This window comes from Silurus aristotelis (genome assembly GCF_946808225.1).
Source record: "Silurus aristotelis genome assembly, chromosome: 3".
NCBI classification, from domain to species: domain Eukaryota; kingdom Metazoa; phylum Chordata; class Actinopteri; order Siluriformes; family Siluridae; genus Silurus; species Silurus aristotelis.
Genome location: NC_139576.1, coordinates 11796614 through 11813987, shown reverse-complemented (window position 1 = coordinate 11813987; position 17374 = coordinate 11796614). Strand labels below are relative to the sequence as shown.

At 37.9% G+C, this 17374-nt stretch overlaps 1 protein-coding gene across 1 annotated transcript in view; it reads left to right on the top strand.

Moving 5' to 3' along the window:
• The window catches only part of itgbl1 (integrin, beta-like 1), a 72925-nt gene that overhangs the window by 31003 nt on the left and 24548 nt on the right, over positions 1-17374 (top strand). The window contains exon 7 of the mRNA XM_083537064.1: positions 1540-1686. Coding sequence (XP_083393190.1) covers positions 1540-1686 — 147 coding nt within the window. The remainder of the gene's footprint in view (positions 1-1539; positions 1687-17374) is intronic.

The following is a 17374-nucleotide window of genomic DNA, read 5'->3' as shown; positions in this document are numbered from 1 at the left end:
TTATTTGTATGATACAGCTGCAAATAAGTATTTGAACACCTGAGAAAGTCAATGTTAATATTTGGTACAGTAGCCTTTACAGAGGTCAAACGTTTCCTGTAGTTTTTCACCAGGTTTGCACACACTGCAGGAGGGATTTTGTCCCACTCCTTCACACAGATCTTCTCTAGATCAGTCAGGTTTCTGGCCTGTTGCTGAGAAACACGGAGTTTGAGCTCCCTCCAAAGATTCTCTATTGGGTTTAGGTCTGGAGACTGGCTAGGCCATGCCAGAACTTTGATATGGTTTTTACAGAGCCACTCCTTGGTTATCCTGGCTGTGTGCTTCGGGTCATTGTCATGTTGGAAGACCCAGCCTCGACCCATCTTTAATGCTCTAACTGAGGGAAGGAAGTTGTTCCCCAAAATCTCGCAATACATGGCCCCGGTCATCCTCTCCTTAATACAGTGCAGTCGCCCCGTCCCATGTGCAGAAAAACACCCCCAAAGCATGATGCTACCACCCCCATGTTTCACAGTAGGGATAGTGTTCTTGGGATGGTACTCATCATTCTTCTTCCTCCAAACACGTTTAGTGGAATTATGACCCAAAAGTTCTATTTTGTTCTCATCTGACCACATGACTTTCTCCCATGACTCCTCTGGATCATCCAAATGGTAATTGGCAAACTTAAGACGTGCCTGGACATGTGCTGGTTTAAGCAGGGGAACCTTCCGTGCCATGCATGATTTCAAACCATGACGTCTTGGTGTATTACCAACAGTAACCTTGGAAATGGTGGTCCCAGCTCTTTTCAGGTCATTGACCAGCTCCTCCTGTGTAGTTCTGGGCTGATTTCTCACCTTCCTTAGGATCATTGATACCCCCACGAGGTGAGATCTTGCATAGAGCCCCAGTCCGAGGGAGACTGACAGTCATGTTTAGCTTCTTCCATTTTCTAATGATTGCTCCAACAGTGGATCTTTTTTCACCAAGCTGCTTGGCAATTTCCCCGTAGCCTATTCCAGCCTTGTGAAGGTGTACAATTTTGTCTCTAGTGTCTTTGGACAGCTCTTTGGTCGGTCTTGGCCATGTTAGTAGTTGGATTCTTACTGATTGTATGGTGTGGACAGGTGTCTTTATGCAGCTAATGACCTCAAACAGATGCATCTAATTTAGGATAATAAATGTAGTGGAGGTGGACATTTTAAAGGCAGACTAACAGGTCTTTGAGGGTCAGAATTCTAGCTGATAGACAGGTGTTCAAATACTTATTTGCAGCTGTATCATACAAATAAATAGTTTAAAAATCATATATTGTGATTTCTGGATTTCTTTTTTTTAGACTATGTCTCTCACAGTGGACATGCACCTACCATGACAATTTCAGACCCCTCCATGATTTCTAAGTGGGAGAACTTGCAAAATAGCAGGGTGTTCAAATACTAATTTTCCTCACTGTATATATATATATTGTAAATTGAGATTAAAATACAGCATAAAAGCTTGGTGTCATGGAAATGTAAAAATGTGATTTTGCATCCTTAATTGCTTCTGTAGGCAATGGACAATGTCACTGTGGGAGGTGTGAGTGCAAAGAGGGCTGGACAGGCAAGAAGTGTGAGCATCCTCTATCCTGTTCACTCTCAATGGAAACCAGTGAGAATAAGTGCAGAGGGCGCTCCGAACGGCCCTGTTATGGCAGAGGTACATCTCAAAATGATTGTTTTTGTTTAAAGCACTTTTGCAAATATTTGGTGCTCAGTTTTATTTATATATATATATATATATATATATATATATATATATATATATATATATATATATATATATATATATATATATATATATATATGTAGTGTATATATATGTATATATGTATATAGTGTATATATATGTATATAGTGTGTATATATGTATGTAGTGTATATATATGTATATATGTATATAGTGTATATATATGTATATATATATATATATATATATATATATATATATATATATATATATATATATATATATATACATACACACACACACACTGTGGAACCCGGTTATGTCGATGTCCTAGGGGGACGCCAAAAAGCATCGAGATAAACGGAAATCAAAATGGCGGCAAAATATTAACGTGCTTGAAATTTCTTTATGTACATGATGTGCGTTAATAAATGAGAATGTGCATGCACGTGTTTTTGAAGGTTTTTTTTTTTACACAACAGCGTTGCCGCGATTTGTTTGATGAAGACATGCTATAAAAATACATACAGTACATGTTTGTTAACAGTCAGGAATCCCCCTGCCACGCCGGTGTTTTCTCGGCCGCTTTCTCTAAAGCTCCCGGCTTCAATCGCGCACATATGGTGCTCGTTTATCATCATCACCAGCTCCTATTTAAACTTCCACACTCTCACTGTCCGTTATTGTTGGTATATGTTGGTTCACGGCGGTCGTTGTTATCGCGCATGCGTATCCCGGTACGTGTCTTCCCACCGGCACTCTCTCACCGGCTGCTCTTTTCTTCCCAAAGCGCACCGCGGAAAAAGCGAGAATTAATAGGGTTGTCGAGTTAACCGAGGTCGAGATAAGTGTGTGTGTGTGTGTGTGTGTGTGTGTGTGTGTGTATATATATATATATATATATTTTTGCTAAATTATGTACTGTAATTTTTTAAATTATTAACCATGTACAGTACAGTGTACTACCCTATACTAATACTATTTTATATGACTCTTAGGCAGGCTAAGCCTAAGTTACGATCAGATTACAATAGGGTCATCGGAACACATCTCCATCGTAAGTCGGAAACAACCTGCTCTCTGAAGGCCTATTTAATAATTTTTTTATTTAATATACATAAACTAAACCTTATAGGGGGGAGTGGTGGCTCCAGCGGTTAAGGCGCTGGGTTGCCGATCGGAAGGTCTGGGGTTCAAGCCCCGGTATCGTCAAGCTGCCACTCTTGGGCCCTTGAGCAAGGCCCTTAACCCTCTATGCTCCGGGGGTCCCTTACGAGGGAAATATCAAGGTCCGTGACGTCGGAGTGATGTGGGGCCGCCTTCCCGTGGGCTCACCACCTGCAGGAGGGACCGTAAGGGACGGTGCTGTGAGGATTGGGCAGCAGTCGAAGGCGGGGGCCTGCTTAGACTGCTGCCCCCACGACCCGAATTACAGATAAGCGGGAGAAAATGAATAAATGAATAAACTAAACCTAATAATACATGAGAGTATAAAAATATTGAGTTTTTTTCCCTTGCAAGTTCATATCTTTTGTACAGTTAGTGTGTATATAATACAATACATGGTGATGTTTAAAAGTTCTTGTAAAAAAAGTTACATAATTGGACCTGAAGAACATTTTCCTATCCAGATACACTTTAAATGTTCAAAAGATGTAACCTTGAAGGCCTTTTCTAAACAAGTCATCTAGCTAGTGAATGGGCAGCTTATAGGGATGTAACAAGTTGATGATTTGGATTTGATATATGGATTTAAAAGACAACGATTAAAATGAGTTGAGGCAGCTGTCGTAAATCATCCAACAGTTACATCCCTACGATCTGTTCATTCACTAGTCAGTCATACACTTTATGGTGCCTGCATGAACTGAGTAATGGTTCCTACATCCTACAGCTGACTAGAAATTGATTACCATTTGATGCTATTTATCATAATTATCTATGACTTTTCAAACAGGATTTTTTATTTGGATCCCAGGATTTTTCTGGATTTTTTGCCCATCAGAGAATCCTTTTCTATATTAACATTCATGAATTAATAGGCTTACCCCAGATTGGAAAAACAGTTGCTGACATACTGGCATATTAATATTCAGGCTACTAAATTAAACTGCATTGTATGATGTTGGAGCAAATATTTCTAAAATTACTGCCATAAATTAAAAAAAATATAGCACTGTGTAAAAGCCTCAGGTCTTAACACCACAAGTAGCTCAGATAATCCAGTTACGTTTGTTACAAAACACCCCATACCTCGATAACTTTTTAAGGGTTTCCACTATGTAATAAAAGCAATACGTTTACAGCAGAGCTCCGCAAGTTCAATAACACAATGCTTTATCAAATTACACCACACACGTTGCAGCACATTAGCAGGGTTAATGCTTTCAGAGAAGCCTCTGGTATTCCCTCCATCATTTGCACTAGTGTAAAGCCGGGAATGCTACAAGCCCTGTTCTTAATGGTGCATATTGAGTGTTTCAGCATAGTCGAATGTTTGAGCAAGAGTTCCTCTGGGCAGTTCCACTTCTAAAGCAAAAGAGTAAAATACATGCCCAGTATAATAGCTCTTTATTCACCTGATATTGTCTAATTACAAAAGCAGGTCATGTACTCTATTTGCAAAATTGTCCAATCATTTTGGTGATAAGATTGGAACCAGATGGGAACAAAACAACAAATAGAATACAGCCAACAGCAGCCAAGAATGAGCCAGAGTGGAAAATGTGATTGGATTTTATCATTTCAGTGGAAAAGGCATTTTTCAAAAAATTTCATGGTGCCTCCTAATATATATATACAGTGAGGAAAATAAGTATTTGAACACCCTGCTATTTTGCAAGTTCTCCCATTTAGAAATCATGGAGGGGTCTGAAATTGTCATCGTAGGTGCATGTCCACTGTGAGAGACATAATCTAAAAAAAAAAAATCCAGAAATCACAATATATGATTTTTAAACTATTTATTTGTATGATACAGCTGCAAATAAGTATTTGAACACCTGTCTATCAGCTAGAATTCTGACCCTCAAAGACCTGTTAGTCTGCCTTTAAAATGTCCACCTCCACTACATTTATTATCCTAAATTAAATGCACCTGTTTGAGGTCGGTAGCTGCATAAAGACACCTGTCCACCCCATACAATCAGTAAGAATCCAACTACTAACATGGCCAAGACCAAAGAGCTGTCCAAAGACACTAGAGACAAAATTGTACACCTCCACAAGGCTGAAAAAGGGCTACGGGGAAATTGCCAAGCAGCTTGGTGAAAAAAGGTCCACTGTTGGAGCAATCATTAGAAAATGGAAGAAGCTAAACATGACTGTCAGTCTCCCTCGGACTGGGGCTCCATGCAAGATCTCACCTCGTGGGGTCTCAATGATCCTGAGGAAGGTGAGAAATCAGCCCAGAACTACACGGGAGGAGCTGGTCAATGACCTGAAAAGAGCTGGGACCACCGTTTCCAAGGTTACTGTTGGTAATACACTAAGACGTCATGGTTTGAAATCATGCAGGGCACGGAAGGTTCCCCTGCTTAAACCAGCACATGTCCAGGCACGTCTTAAGTTTACCAATGACCATTTGGATGATCCAGAGGAGTCATGGGAGAAAGTCATGTGGTCAGATGAGACCAAAATGGAACTTTTGGGTCATAATTCCACTAAACGTGTTTGGAGGAAGAAGAATGATGAGTACCATCCCAAGAACACCATCCCTACTGTGAAGCATGGGGGTGGTAGCATCATGCTTTGGCGGTGTTTTTCTGCACATGGGACAGGGCGACTGCATTGTATTATGGAGAGGATGACCGGGGCCATGTATTGCAAGATTTTGGGGAACAACCTCCTTCCCTCAGTTAGAGCATTGAAGATGGGTCGAGGGTGGGTCTTCCAACATGACAATGACCCGAAGCACACAGCCAGGATAACTAAGGAGTGGCTCTGTAAGAAGCATATCAAGGTTCTGGCGTGGCCTAGCCAGTCTCCAGACCTAAACCCAATAGAGAATCTTTGGAGGGAGCTCAAACTCCGTGTTTCAAAGCGACAGGCCGGAAACCTGACTGATCTAGAGAAGATCTGTGTGGAGGAGTGGGCCAAAATCCCTCCTGCAGTGTGTGCAAACATGGTGAAAAACTACAGGAAACGTTTGACCTCTGTAATTGCAAACAAAGGCTACTGTATCAAATATTAACATTGACTTTCTCAGGTGTTCAAATACTTATTCGCAGCTGTATCATACAAATAAATAGTTAAAAAATCATACATTGTGATTTCTGGATTTTTTTTTTTAGATTATGTCTCTCACAGTGGACATGCACCTACGATGACAATTTCAGACCCCTCCATGATTTCTAAGTGGGAGAACTTGCTAAATAGCAGGGTGTTCAAATACTTATTTTCCTCACTGTATATATATTAGGAGGCACCATGAAATTTTTTGTTGAACATCCAGTGGTCAGTATGAGAGAATTGTAGTATTTTTGAATTGTAGTCAAATCACCAAATTTTAACTGCTCTGATATAAGATGCACACATTTCTATAGTCAAAAACATGAACATGATGAATAGGACATGTGGCTTTGCATGATTTTGAGACACAGCTATCATCACTTAAGGTGTACTCACTTTTGCTGCCAGGTAATTTGACAATAATGGCTGTATGTTGAGTTATTTTTTTAGAGGACAGTATCTCTGTACCAATTTCTAAAGTATTGTCCCTTCAGAAGATACACTCAAATTGTTGCTGAAATAAACGACATTTTGTGAGATACAGTATAAACATTGTATATATGAAACTGCAGGTTTCTAAAATATAAAGACAGAAATAACTAGTGTTGGGCAGTAACGCGTTACTGTAACGCAGTTACTTTTGACAGTATCTAATACTGTAACACATTACTTTTTAAATAAAGTAACTCTGTTACTGTTACCGTATGGTGTGTTGTCCGTTACTTTTTTAAATGAATTATATTTTGGCTGAAGTGTAGCCTATAGTCTAACCTGTTTACAGCTGAGACGCATTGTAGGATTAGTGGATGAACCACTGTAAACACGAAGAAGACGCACTGTGGGCCTGTTTCCGTTTATTCAGGTCTGTGTGGCGGTAATGGCGAGTCGAGGTGAGAGCAAGACGAGTTCTTGAAGTGGAAATATGTTCATTATTTCACTTAAGTTGAGCATAAAGACCTTTTAGTCAAATGTAAGCTGTGTCTTTCTGGTTCGAAGGTCCTATCTACTGCGATAAACAGCAACTCCAATCTGTTGAAGCTCTTTCAGAAACTCCATGCCTCGACGGAGCTAGAAGCTAGAAGCTAACCCGGTGTTCTGTTGTACATTGTTGATAGTTTTCATACTTAAGCTGTGAAAGGAACATTTTTAAGGGCTCAACACAACAGCTTTTATGATGCAGAAGCCACTTTAGTTTTTGATTCTGAATATATTATTCAGCTTGTTTTTTTATTTATTTCAGAAATCTTTGTGATACATTTAGTTACTTTTTAAATGAAGTAACTAGTAACTGTAACTAGTTACTATTTCTTAGTAACTAGCACAACACTGGAAATAATAATAAATGTCAGACTGGTTACATCTTAAATGAGATCTTCCAACAAACAAAAATCCAGAGGGGGAAAAAAAAATTCATTATGGTAACATTACCATACCTACAACACCCTGAGTAAACCAGACCCTATTAAAATTAGGCCTGTAGGTAAATGGCATACACTTGCCATAAATAAGTGATTCCGATTAAAAGCAGATAAAAAAGTCAGCTGTTGCTGTAGAATTTGCTTGACTGTTTAGAGTTTGGGGTTGTTTCTACTAAGAGTCAGGGGCCTTAAAGACTTTAATTTAAATTAAAAGGAATTTAAAGGAAATGGATAAAAATGTATATTGAAGCTACTGAATATATCCTGGAACGCTGTCAAAACCATCATTAATATGTGGAGAAAAGGTGTGTGAGAAAAATATGTACAGAGGCAAATTTAAAATATCAGGATTACCATTCAAAGTTGAGGAGAAAGCTCATGAGGGAGGCTACCACAAGGCCAACCGCAACACTAAAGAAACTACTGGGATTTCTGCCATCTTGGGTAGGGTGGCAAGATAGAAGCAATTTCTTACAAAAAAGATTATACAAGTATGACTGAATTATGCTAAAAGATTTATTCAGGTTACCCCAAACTATGTGGGAAAATGTGCTGAAACCCTCCTTTTGCTCTTTGTCTGATGAGACAAAGGTTGAACTTAATTTTATATTCTAAAAGGTATATTTGGTGCAAATCCAATACAGAGTTATCATTCAAGGAATATAATACCGACAGTGAAGCATGGTGGGGGTTGCATTATGCTTTGGGGCTGCTTCTCTTTAGCTGGGCCAGGGGCACTTGCAAAGATAGATGGGAAAATGAATAGCTTTAAATACTAATATATTTTGACACAAAACCTTCTATCCTCTTTCAAAACACTGAAAATTAAGAGGAAAATTTAGAGAATTTCACATTTCAATTTGACAATGACCTAAAGCACACAACAAAATTAACAGACATCGCTTCAGAAAAGGATAATCAAAGTCCTGGAATGGCCCAGCCAGAGGCCAGAACCCCAAACCCATTTAAAACCTATGGAATAACCTAAAAGGAGCCATACACAAACGATCAAGTCACAGTTTGAAGCAATTTGAACTTTTTTTGCAAAGAAGAGTGGGAAAAAATTCCAAAGTCTAGATATGTAAAGGTAATAGAGACATATTCACGAAGACTTTTGCTATAATAAAGGCAAAAAAAGCTTTGGCAAAGTATTAGTTTGTAGGGGTGTGCCGTCTTATGCAATCAAGTGGTGGTATTTTTGTTTTCATTATTTAAAATGTTCCAATTATTAGATATTTATTTTAATATTTTATTTGCTTATTCTTTGTTTGTTGGACGATCACATTAAAGATGTAAACAAGTCTGACATTTATGTCGTTTATTTTTAAAAACCTGCCATTTTATAACGGTGTGTAGACAGACATTTTATATCCACTGTATAAAGATAGGAAATCTGATGATATGACCACATTAGAATCCACAGCAAACAATAAGTAAACAGAAATTACTGCCTTGAACTGAGAAAATAGCGATGGATTGCTGCCAATTGCACAAAAAAGTTAATTGTGCTTTGATGAACCTTTTAGTTAAATGATTAATTAACTGAGTTCTAATTTGTGTGGTGCTTATTATGCTCATTATGCTTATATAGTCATGCTTATTAAATACTAACACTTGTGTATTGTGTATTGCACAGTGATGTTGATTTTAAAACCACTGAAGGTGTATAGCTTTGGCTATAAATGGCAGAAAAGAGCACTTTTGTTTTTACAAATCAGACTGAACAGTTGCTAATAAAGACGGTCACTACCTTTATTTCTGCGCGAGAATATCTAGGTAGAGCAGTAATTGTTGTATTTAAAGACACCAAGGGGTCATTTTAATGGACCTTGTATTCCTGGGGGGCTTTATAAAATAAGGAACCTTTGCAAATTAGAGTGCTTTACGTCTCATCCTTTATCCCCTTATTTTCAGCTTTGCATTAAATATGAAATTCCTGCAGAAAAGATTTCCAGCTGCAAACATATTAGAATGTGATTGTGGCAATATATACAGTGCCTGCAGAAAGTAGTAATCTCCCTGTAATTATTTCTCCTTTTGCTCTATTGCAACCTTTACCTGAAGTATGGCATGGGATGGGAAATTTCTCTTCTTAGTTATAATACTTTAATATTTTATTTAATTATGTTTAATTCAATTATTTAATATATATGGAAAATCCCAAAATTGCAGAATTTATAAGCACCAGCCACCCTTTCCCTTTGGCATTCTAAATATAATTTCTGTGAGCACTGATTTAATAATAATAATAATAATAATAATAATAATAATAATAATAATAATAATAATAATAATAGATGTTGCAATAATAATAATTGACTTTGGAAAAATAGCTTTTGTCTATCAACAGCAATCAATTATATATATATATATATATATATATATATATATATATATATATATATATATATATATATATATATATTTATATATTGATTTATATATATAAATAATTATACTGAATATTATTAATATAAATATTTTATATATATATATATATATATAATTGATTGCTGTTGATAGACAAAAGCTATAAAATAATTATATATATATATCTATCTATCTCTCTCTCTCTCTCTCTCTCTCTCTCTCTCTCTCTCTCTCTCTCTCTATATATATATATATATATATAAAATAATTATATAATAATTCTATATATATGTTTAAGAAACCAGTCTGAGCTGATTCGCGCTTAATGAGATGGCACGTTATCCTGCTGGAATTAGCCATCAGAAGATGGGTACACTGTGGTCATAAAGGGATGGACATGGTCAGCAACAATACTCAGGTAGGCTGTGACATTGACACGATGCTCAATTGGTACTAATGGCCCCAAAGTATGCCAAGAAAATATGCCCCACACCATTACACCACCACCAGCCTGAACCGTTGATACAAGGCAGGATGGATCCATGCTTTCATGTTGTTGACGCCAACTTCCAGCCATCCGAATGTCGCAGCAGAAATCGAGACTTATCAGACCAGGCAACGTTTTTCCAATCTTCTATTGTCCAATTTTGGTGAGCCTGTGCGAATTGTAGCCTCAGTTTCCCGTTATTAGCTGTCAGAAGTGGCACCCGGTGTGGTCTTCTGCTGCTGTAGCTCATCCGCCTCAAGGTTTGACGTGTTGTGCGTCAGAGATGCTCTTCTGCATACCTCGGTTGTAACGAGTGTTTATTTGAGTTACTGTTACCTTTCTATCAGCTCGAACCAGTCTGGCCATTCTCCTCTGACCACTGGCATCAACAAGGCATTTGCACCCACAGAACTGCAGCTCACTGGATATTTTCTCTTTTTCGGACCATTCTCTGTAAACCCTAGAGATGGTTGTGCGTGAAAATCCCAGTAGATCAGCAGTTTCTGAAATACTCAGACCAGCCCGTCTGGCACCAACAACCATGCCACGTTCAAAGTCACTTAAATTACCTTTCTTCCCCATTCTGATGCTCGGTTTAAACTGCAGCAGATTGTCTTGACCATGTCTACATGCCTAAATGCATTGAGTTGCTGCCATGTGATTGGCTGATTAGAAATTTGCGTTAACGAGCAGTTGGACAGGTGTACCTAATAAAGTGGCCGGTGAGTGTGTGTGTATATATGTGTATATGTGTATATGTGTGTGTGTGTGTGTGTGTGTGTGTGTATATATATATATATATATATATATATATATATATATATATATATATATATATATATATATATATAAAATATAATTTTATTTTATTTTTTTTGGCCTGACGAAGAATTAGACAATTCAACACATACACATACACATACACACATACACACAATTATACAAAAACACATGTTTGTTCACGCTTCGTGAACAAACATAAGCTGGCGCTGCCTTCACTTGATATGCGTTTCATACCTTCTGGTCGTAAAGTCATCCAGGTCGTGACGGCCAGCATCCAATTTTTGACTGATTACACACAGTATTTCCTCGCTTTGCCTGCGTAGTGGTTGAATCCCACACCACACCGATATAGGTGGCCCTCTGTACAGAGCAAAGTACACCTTTCTCGATGTTCAGTCTTAACCCCAATTCCTTTATGTAGGTAAAAAAACGACACCTTGATGCAGGGTCGCCTGCATTTAACAAGTTCTTTGATTGAGCTGATATCAACCAATCGTCGATATAGTTCAGAATGCGAATGCCCTGGAGTCTCAGAAGCCAAAGCCTCATCCACACACTTCGAGAAGGTGCAAGGCCAAACAAAAGGACCCTCGAAGAGATCGGACAGGGTAATTCACAGGTGTCTCTCAGCGGACACCAGGGCTGACATAGACTGGCCGATGGCCCTAGTGGTCTGCTTTGTGGACCTGAGATCCAGGTCTGTAGGACAACGCAACTTCACGATGTTGTAATTTCTCCTTTTGTCTCCCTTGTCCAGCTCTTTGAGCCGGTCAACCTGCAAAACCACCATGGTATGCAAACAGCTGCCAGCTTGACCTGCCGCCGTTTAAGCCTTGCCCACCAAAGCTGAAGAGGTCTGAAGGAGCTTAATGGGCAGTACCGGGGCCCTAAGGGACAACGCAACACCGGGAGAGAGATAGCCAGCCAACATCTCTTCAATCTGGAAAATCGTCCCGTAGCCACACTCTTTCAGTCCCAGTATGGTAAAGTAGAGAGACATTGGGACAGAAAAGGCGGGCTGAATAAGGGCTGCCAAAGGATCTGGCCACCAAAAAGAAGGCCAAACCCTAGCATGAAGGCAGTGACCTAGGTCTCAGGAAGTGCTAATCTAAGAGGATACTGTTTCTTGTCTGGCTAAGTGATGTTGAGCTTGGAAACAGCCCAAGTTACTGCCTCTAGAAACTCCTCGGACTGGCTGGACTGGCTGCTGAGGCATGTCCACGAGCACCTCAAAGCGGTAAGTGGGGCCAGAACCTCGAGGCATGCGAAGCGAGAGCACCCTCTTCAAAGAGGACAGTGCATTTAGCTCTCTAAGGGCTGACTGAGCATGCTCCGCTCCCTGACAAGCTACACATAGACTGTGTGTATTCCCCTGTGATAAAGCGGGGGCAAGGAGGAACACACAGTCTGAAAGTTTGCTTGCCTTTGGTTTACTTTTCCATTTTCCTTTTTTTTTTCTGCCTTACTGATACTTACCTGTGGATAAAACAAACACACACAGAGCACTTCCTAAACAAACAGAAGCTAGTGCTGTCTCCACTGCATGTGCTTTTCTAGCTTCCTGGTCACAATTTCCCTTATGACTGATTACACACATGGTTTAAAAGGGGAATCAATGTTCCTCAAGAGGATGATTTTCGGCATTAGATTCCATAAAAGGGTTTCTGTATTATTTAATAAAGCTGTATTCCTAATATATTGATTAGAAATATATTGATTGATTGGCCATAAAGATAGAACCTTAGGCTGACATGCAAAGAATATCTAGCTACTAATAGATAATCACAAATTATCTCATTCATGTGAACTCTAATCAACTACTTTACCTATACTAATTAAAAAATAATACTATTTTAATTGTTCCCCAACAAAATTGAAATTTTGAGATATATATATAATCTAAATGTTTTTATTATTTTTTATTTTATTTACACTGAACAAAATTATTAACCCTTTAGCAACCTTTTTTTTTAGCAACATTTTTCATGAGCTGAACTCAAAGATCTAAGACTTTTTCTATGTACACGAAAGGCCTATTTCTCTAAAAAATATTGTTCACAAATCTGTCTAAATCTGTGTTAGTGAGGACTTCTCCTTTGCCCAGATAATCCATCCACCTCACAGGTGTGCATATCAAGATGCTGATTAGACAGCATGATTATTGAACAGGTGTGCCTTAAACTGGCCACAATAAAAGGCCACTCTAAAATGTGCAGTTTTGTCACACAGCACAATGCCACAGATGTCGCAAGTTTTGAGCAAGCGTGCAATTGGCACGCTGACTGCAGGAATGTCCACCAGAGCTGTTGCTCATGAATTGAATGTTAATTTCTCTACCATAAGCCATCTCCAAAAGCCTTTCAGAAAATTTGGCAGTACATCCAACCGCCTCACAACCGCAGACGATGTGTAACCACACCAGCCCAGGACCTCCACATCCAGCATCTTCATCTCTGAGATTGTCATGCTGTCTAATCAGCATCTTGATATGCCACACCTGTGAGGTGGGTGGATTATCTCAGCAAAGAAGAAGTGCTCACAAACACAGATTTAGACAGATTTGTGAACAATATTTGGGGGGAGAAATAGGCCTTTTGTGTACACATATGTATTCAGAGTTCAGCTCTAAATGGGGGCGAAAAAGAAAAGTGTTGCATATATATATATATATATATATATATATATATATATATACAGTGAGGAAAATAAGTATTTGAACACCCTGCTATTTTGCAAGTTCTCCCACTTAGAAATCATGGAGGGGTCTGAAATTGTCATCGTAGGTGCATGTCCACTGTGAGAGACATAATCTAAAAAAAATAATCCAGAAATCACAGTGTATGATTTTTTAACTATTTATTTGTATGATACAGCTGCAAATAAGTATTTGAACACCTGAGAAAGTTAATGTTAATATTTGGTACAGTAGCCTTTGTTTGCAATTACAGAGGTCAAACGTTTCCTGTAGTTTTTCACCATCTTCAATGCTCTAACTGAGGGAAGGAGGTTGTTCCCCAAAATCCCGCAATACATGGCCCCCGTCATCCTCTCCTTAATACAGTGCAGTCGCCCTGTCCCATGTGCAGAAAAACACCCCCAAAGCATGATGCTACCACCCCCATGCTTCACAGTAGGGATGGTGTTCTTGAGATGGTACTCATCACTCCAAACACGTTTAGTGGAATTATGACCCAAAAGTTCTATTTTGGTCTCATCTGACGACATGACTTTCTCCCATGACTTCTTTGGATCATCCAAATGGTCATTGGCAAACTTAAGACGTGCCTGGACATGTGCTGGTTTAAGCAGGGGAACCTGCCGTGCCATGCATGATTTCAAACCATGACGTCTTAGTGTATTTCCAAGAGTAACCTTGGAAACGGTGGTCCCAGCTCTTTTCAGGTCATTGACTAGCTCCTCCCGTGTAGTTCTGGGCTGATTTCTCACCTTCCTTAGGATCATTGAGACCCCACGAGGTGAGATCTTGCAATGGAGCCCCAGTCGGAGGGAGATTGACAGTCATGTTTAGCTTCTTCCATTTTCTAATGATTGCTCTAACAGTGGACTTTTTTTTTACCAAGCTGCCCGTAGCCCTTTCCAGCCGTGTGGAGGTGTACAATTTTGTCTCTAGTGTCTTTGGACAGCGCTTTGGTCTTGGCCATGTTAGTAGTTGGATTCTTACTGATTGTATGGGGTGGACAGGTGTCTTTATGCAGCTAACGACCTCAAACAGGTGCATCTAATCTAGGATAATAAATGTAGTGGAGGTGGACATTTTAAAGGCAGACTAACAGGTCTTTGAGGGTCAGAATTCTAGCTGATAGACAGGTGTTCAAATACTTATTTGCAGCTGCATCATACAAATAAATAGTTAAAAAATCATACATTGTGATTTCTGCATTTTTTTTTTTAGATTATGTCTCTCACAGTGGACATGCACCTACGATGACAATTTCAGACCCCTCCATGATTTCTAAGTGGGAGAACTTGCAAAATAGCAGGGTGTTCAAATACTTATTTTCCTCACTGTATATATATATATATATATATATATATATATATATATATATATATATATATATATATATATATATATATATATATATATATATATATATATATATACGTGTGTATATATATATATATATATATATATATATATATATATATATATATATATATATATATATATATATATCGTGTGTGTGTGTGTGTGTGTGTGTGTGTGTGTATATTAGGGTTGTCAAAATTTGCTGAAATTAATTGACATCGAAAACAAATATTCTCTGATTATCTGTAATAATCTTTATGATGATGATTATGTAATAATAATCGTATGAAGGTTATGCGAGGTACAGTTTCTCCGTTATCACCTCATTAACCATCCATGTGGAAACATAGCAAAAGTTATGTTTGGTGTCCTGATGATTTACGTTTTAAAACACCATCATTACTTTGAAACATTTACAAGAATACTTTGTCTTCATGCTCTATGTTAAGTTGCTTTCACAAATAATAAACATGCATTTGCATAAAGCATTAATATTTGTCCATGGCCGTGTTGATTAGAGTATTAAAAACTTGGAAAGTATTCATTTATGGTATATTTAGAACAGATAAAAAAAAATGCGATCAGTCATGAGTTACCTCATGGCAATCATGCAATTAAATCTCGATTAAATGCAATTCAATATTTTAAACAAATTGACAGCTCTAATATTTATATATACAGTATATATACTATATGATATATCGTTCCCTATAACTATATTCTGTATAATGTGAAGCATTCATGAGTTTAAAACAGAAAGGGAATTTAGAAATGTTTTTCCAACACAGCATATTTGCTTAGAGAACATTTTCTCCAACCTCATAGTCAGCAACTAAGGATTCCCCATAGAGGCACAGTAAAATAAATTCTTTGTCTCTTCTTATTTTCTGTGTAGCCCTTGACAAGCCACAAGCAGAGAGCCACCCAAACGATGATTAATACATATGTTTACATATTATTTTACCCATGATTGGAACTATAGGTCTGCTAGCTTGCATCCATTAGCCTGACAGGAGATAATTGCATAAGTTTCCTACACTCTGATTTTCATTCCCACAATTAAGGTGACTATCAAGCAGGGCTGAGTCTGCCTTACCCTGCACGCTTTTTCCGAACCAAAAATCACAAGGCCAGACACAAGACCGTAGCTAAGTGATGGCCACTGACACTCTACTGTGAAGCATGAGCACAACTATGAACAGTAAGTCAGTCAGACCCCTAGTAAGATGTTATTGAATAGTGTGATAAATCCCACTGTGGTGAGCTAGTCTAGAAATTGTGAGGAATGTAGATGTTTAGTTATCTATTCTACATGTAAATGACTTAGTAACAGCACTAATTTCAATTCACATTGGATTTCTTTGTCAGTTCTTCAGTTCATTATTTCCTTCAGAAACTTTAGATAATGATATTAGATTCTAGTGTATGTCATAAGGTTTTAATTAAAGTCATGTTAGCTGTGACATTTTTGTAGCTTTTATTTGTACACTTAATTTTTTAATAGGCAAATTCTGATTAATACTATTTAATACAACCTTGCTCAACGGAAAAAGCCCTGAACTAATAATCACTGATACATTTTGTAGCCAAAGTCAAATTACATTTTTTTGCTTATATACTTATATACTGCTGTCTTGTCTAGCTAATTTAGGTAAAGAGTATTTAAAAACTTTTAGAAAAGATCAAGGCACGTGACACAACTGCAATAGTGCTTTTTGTTTACTGAACCATGGACTTTAAGAGCATTTCATATTGTAAAACCTGGAATTTCCTAGATACAATTATTAGTTTAAAAAATACTGGCATATTTTACTGTGGTTGTTTGAAAAAAGATAATTGCTAGGGAACTTCCTATACCTTGATTTAATTTCCTTGTTGCATGCTTGCACACATATGCTCAGTACTGCACATCTGAACTTGAAATTAAATTTGTACATCTGAATCACTGACAGAAAAAACATAAAATGTATGGTATTCATGTCATCAAGTTAACAAATAATATAATGTCAGGAGGAACTGTCTCACCTAGAAAGGTGTTCAGATACAGTATAACTACTGCTCTTGCATCACTGCTAGGGACTACGTCGAACATATAAAATGTGTAAAAGTACACTTTTATGTCCTGGAGCAGAACATCTATGTATAATGTACATGAGGAGGCAATGCTGATGACATCCATCACACCAGTGTCTGTTGAGATATGGGAAATCCATCTGTCTTTACTCTATAAATGACAAATGATTTGACTGAATACACACCATCCAGTCTGAATAGTATTGTGGGATATTTGCTGGTTATAGTAAGATTGTCTTACAACAC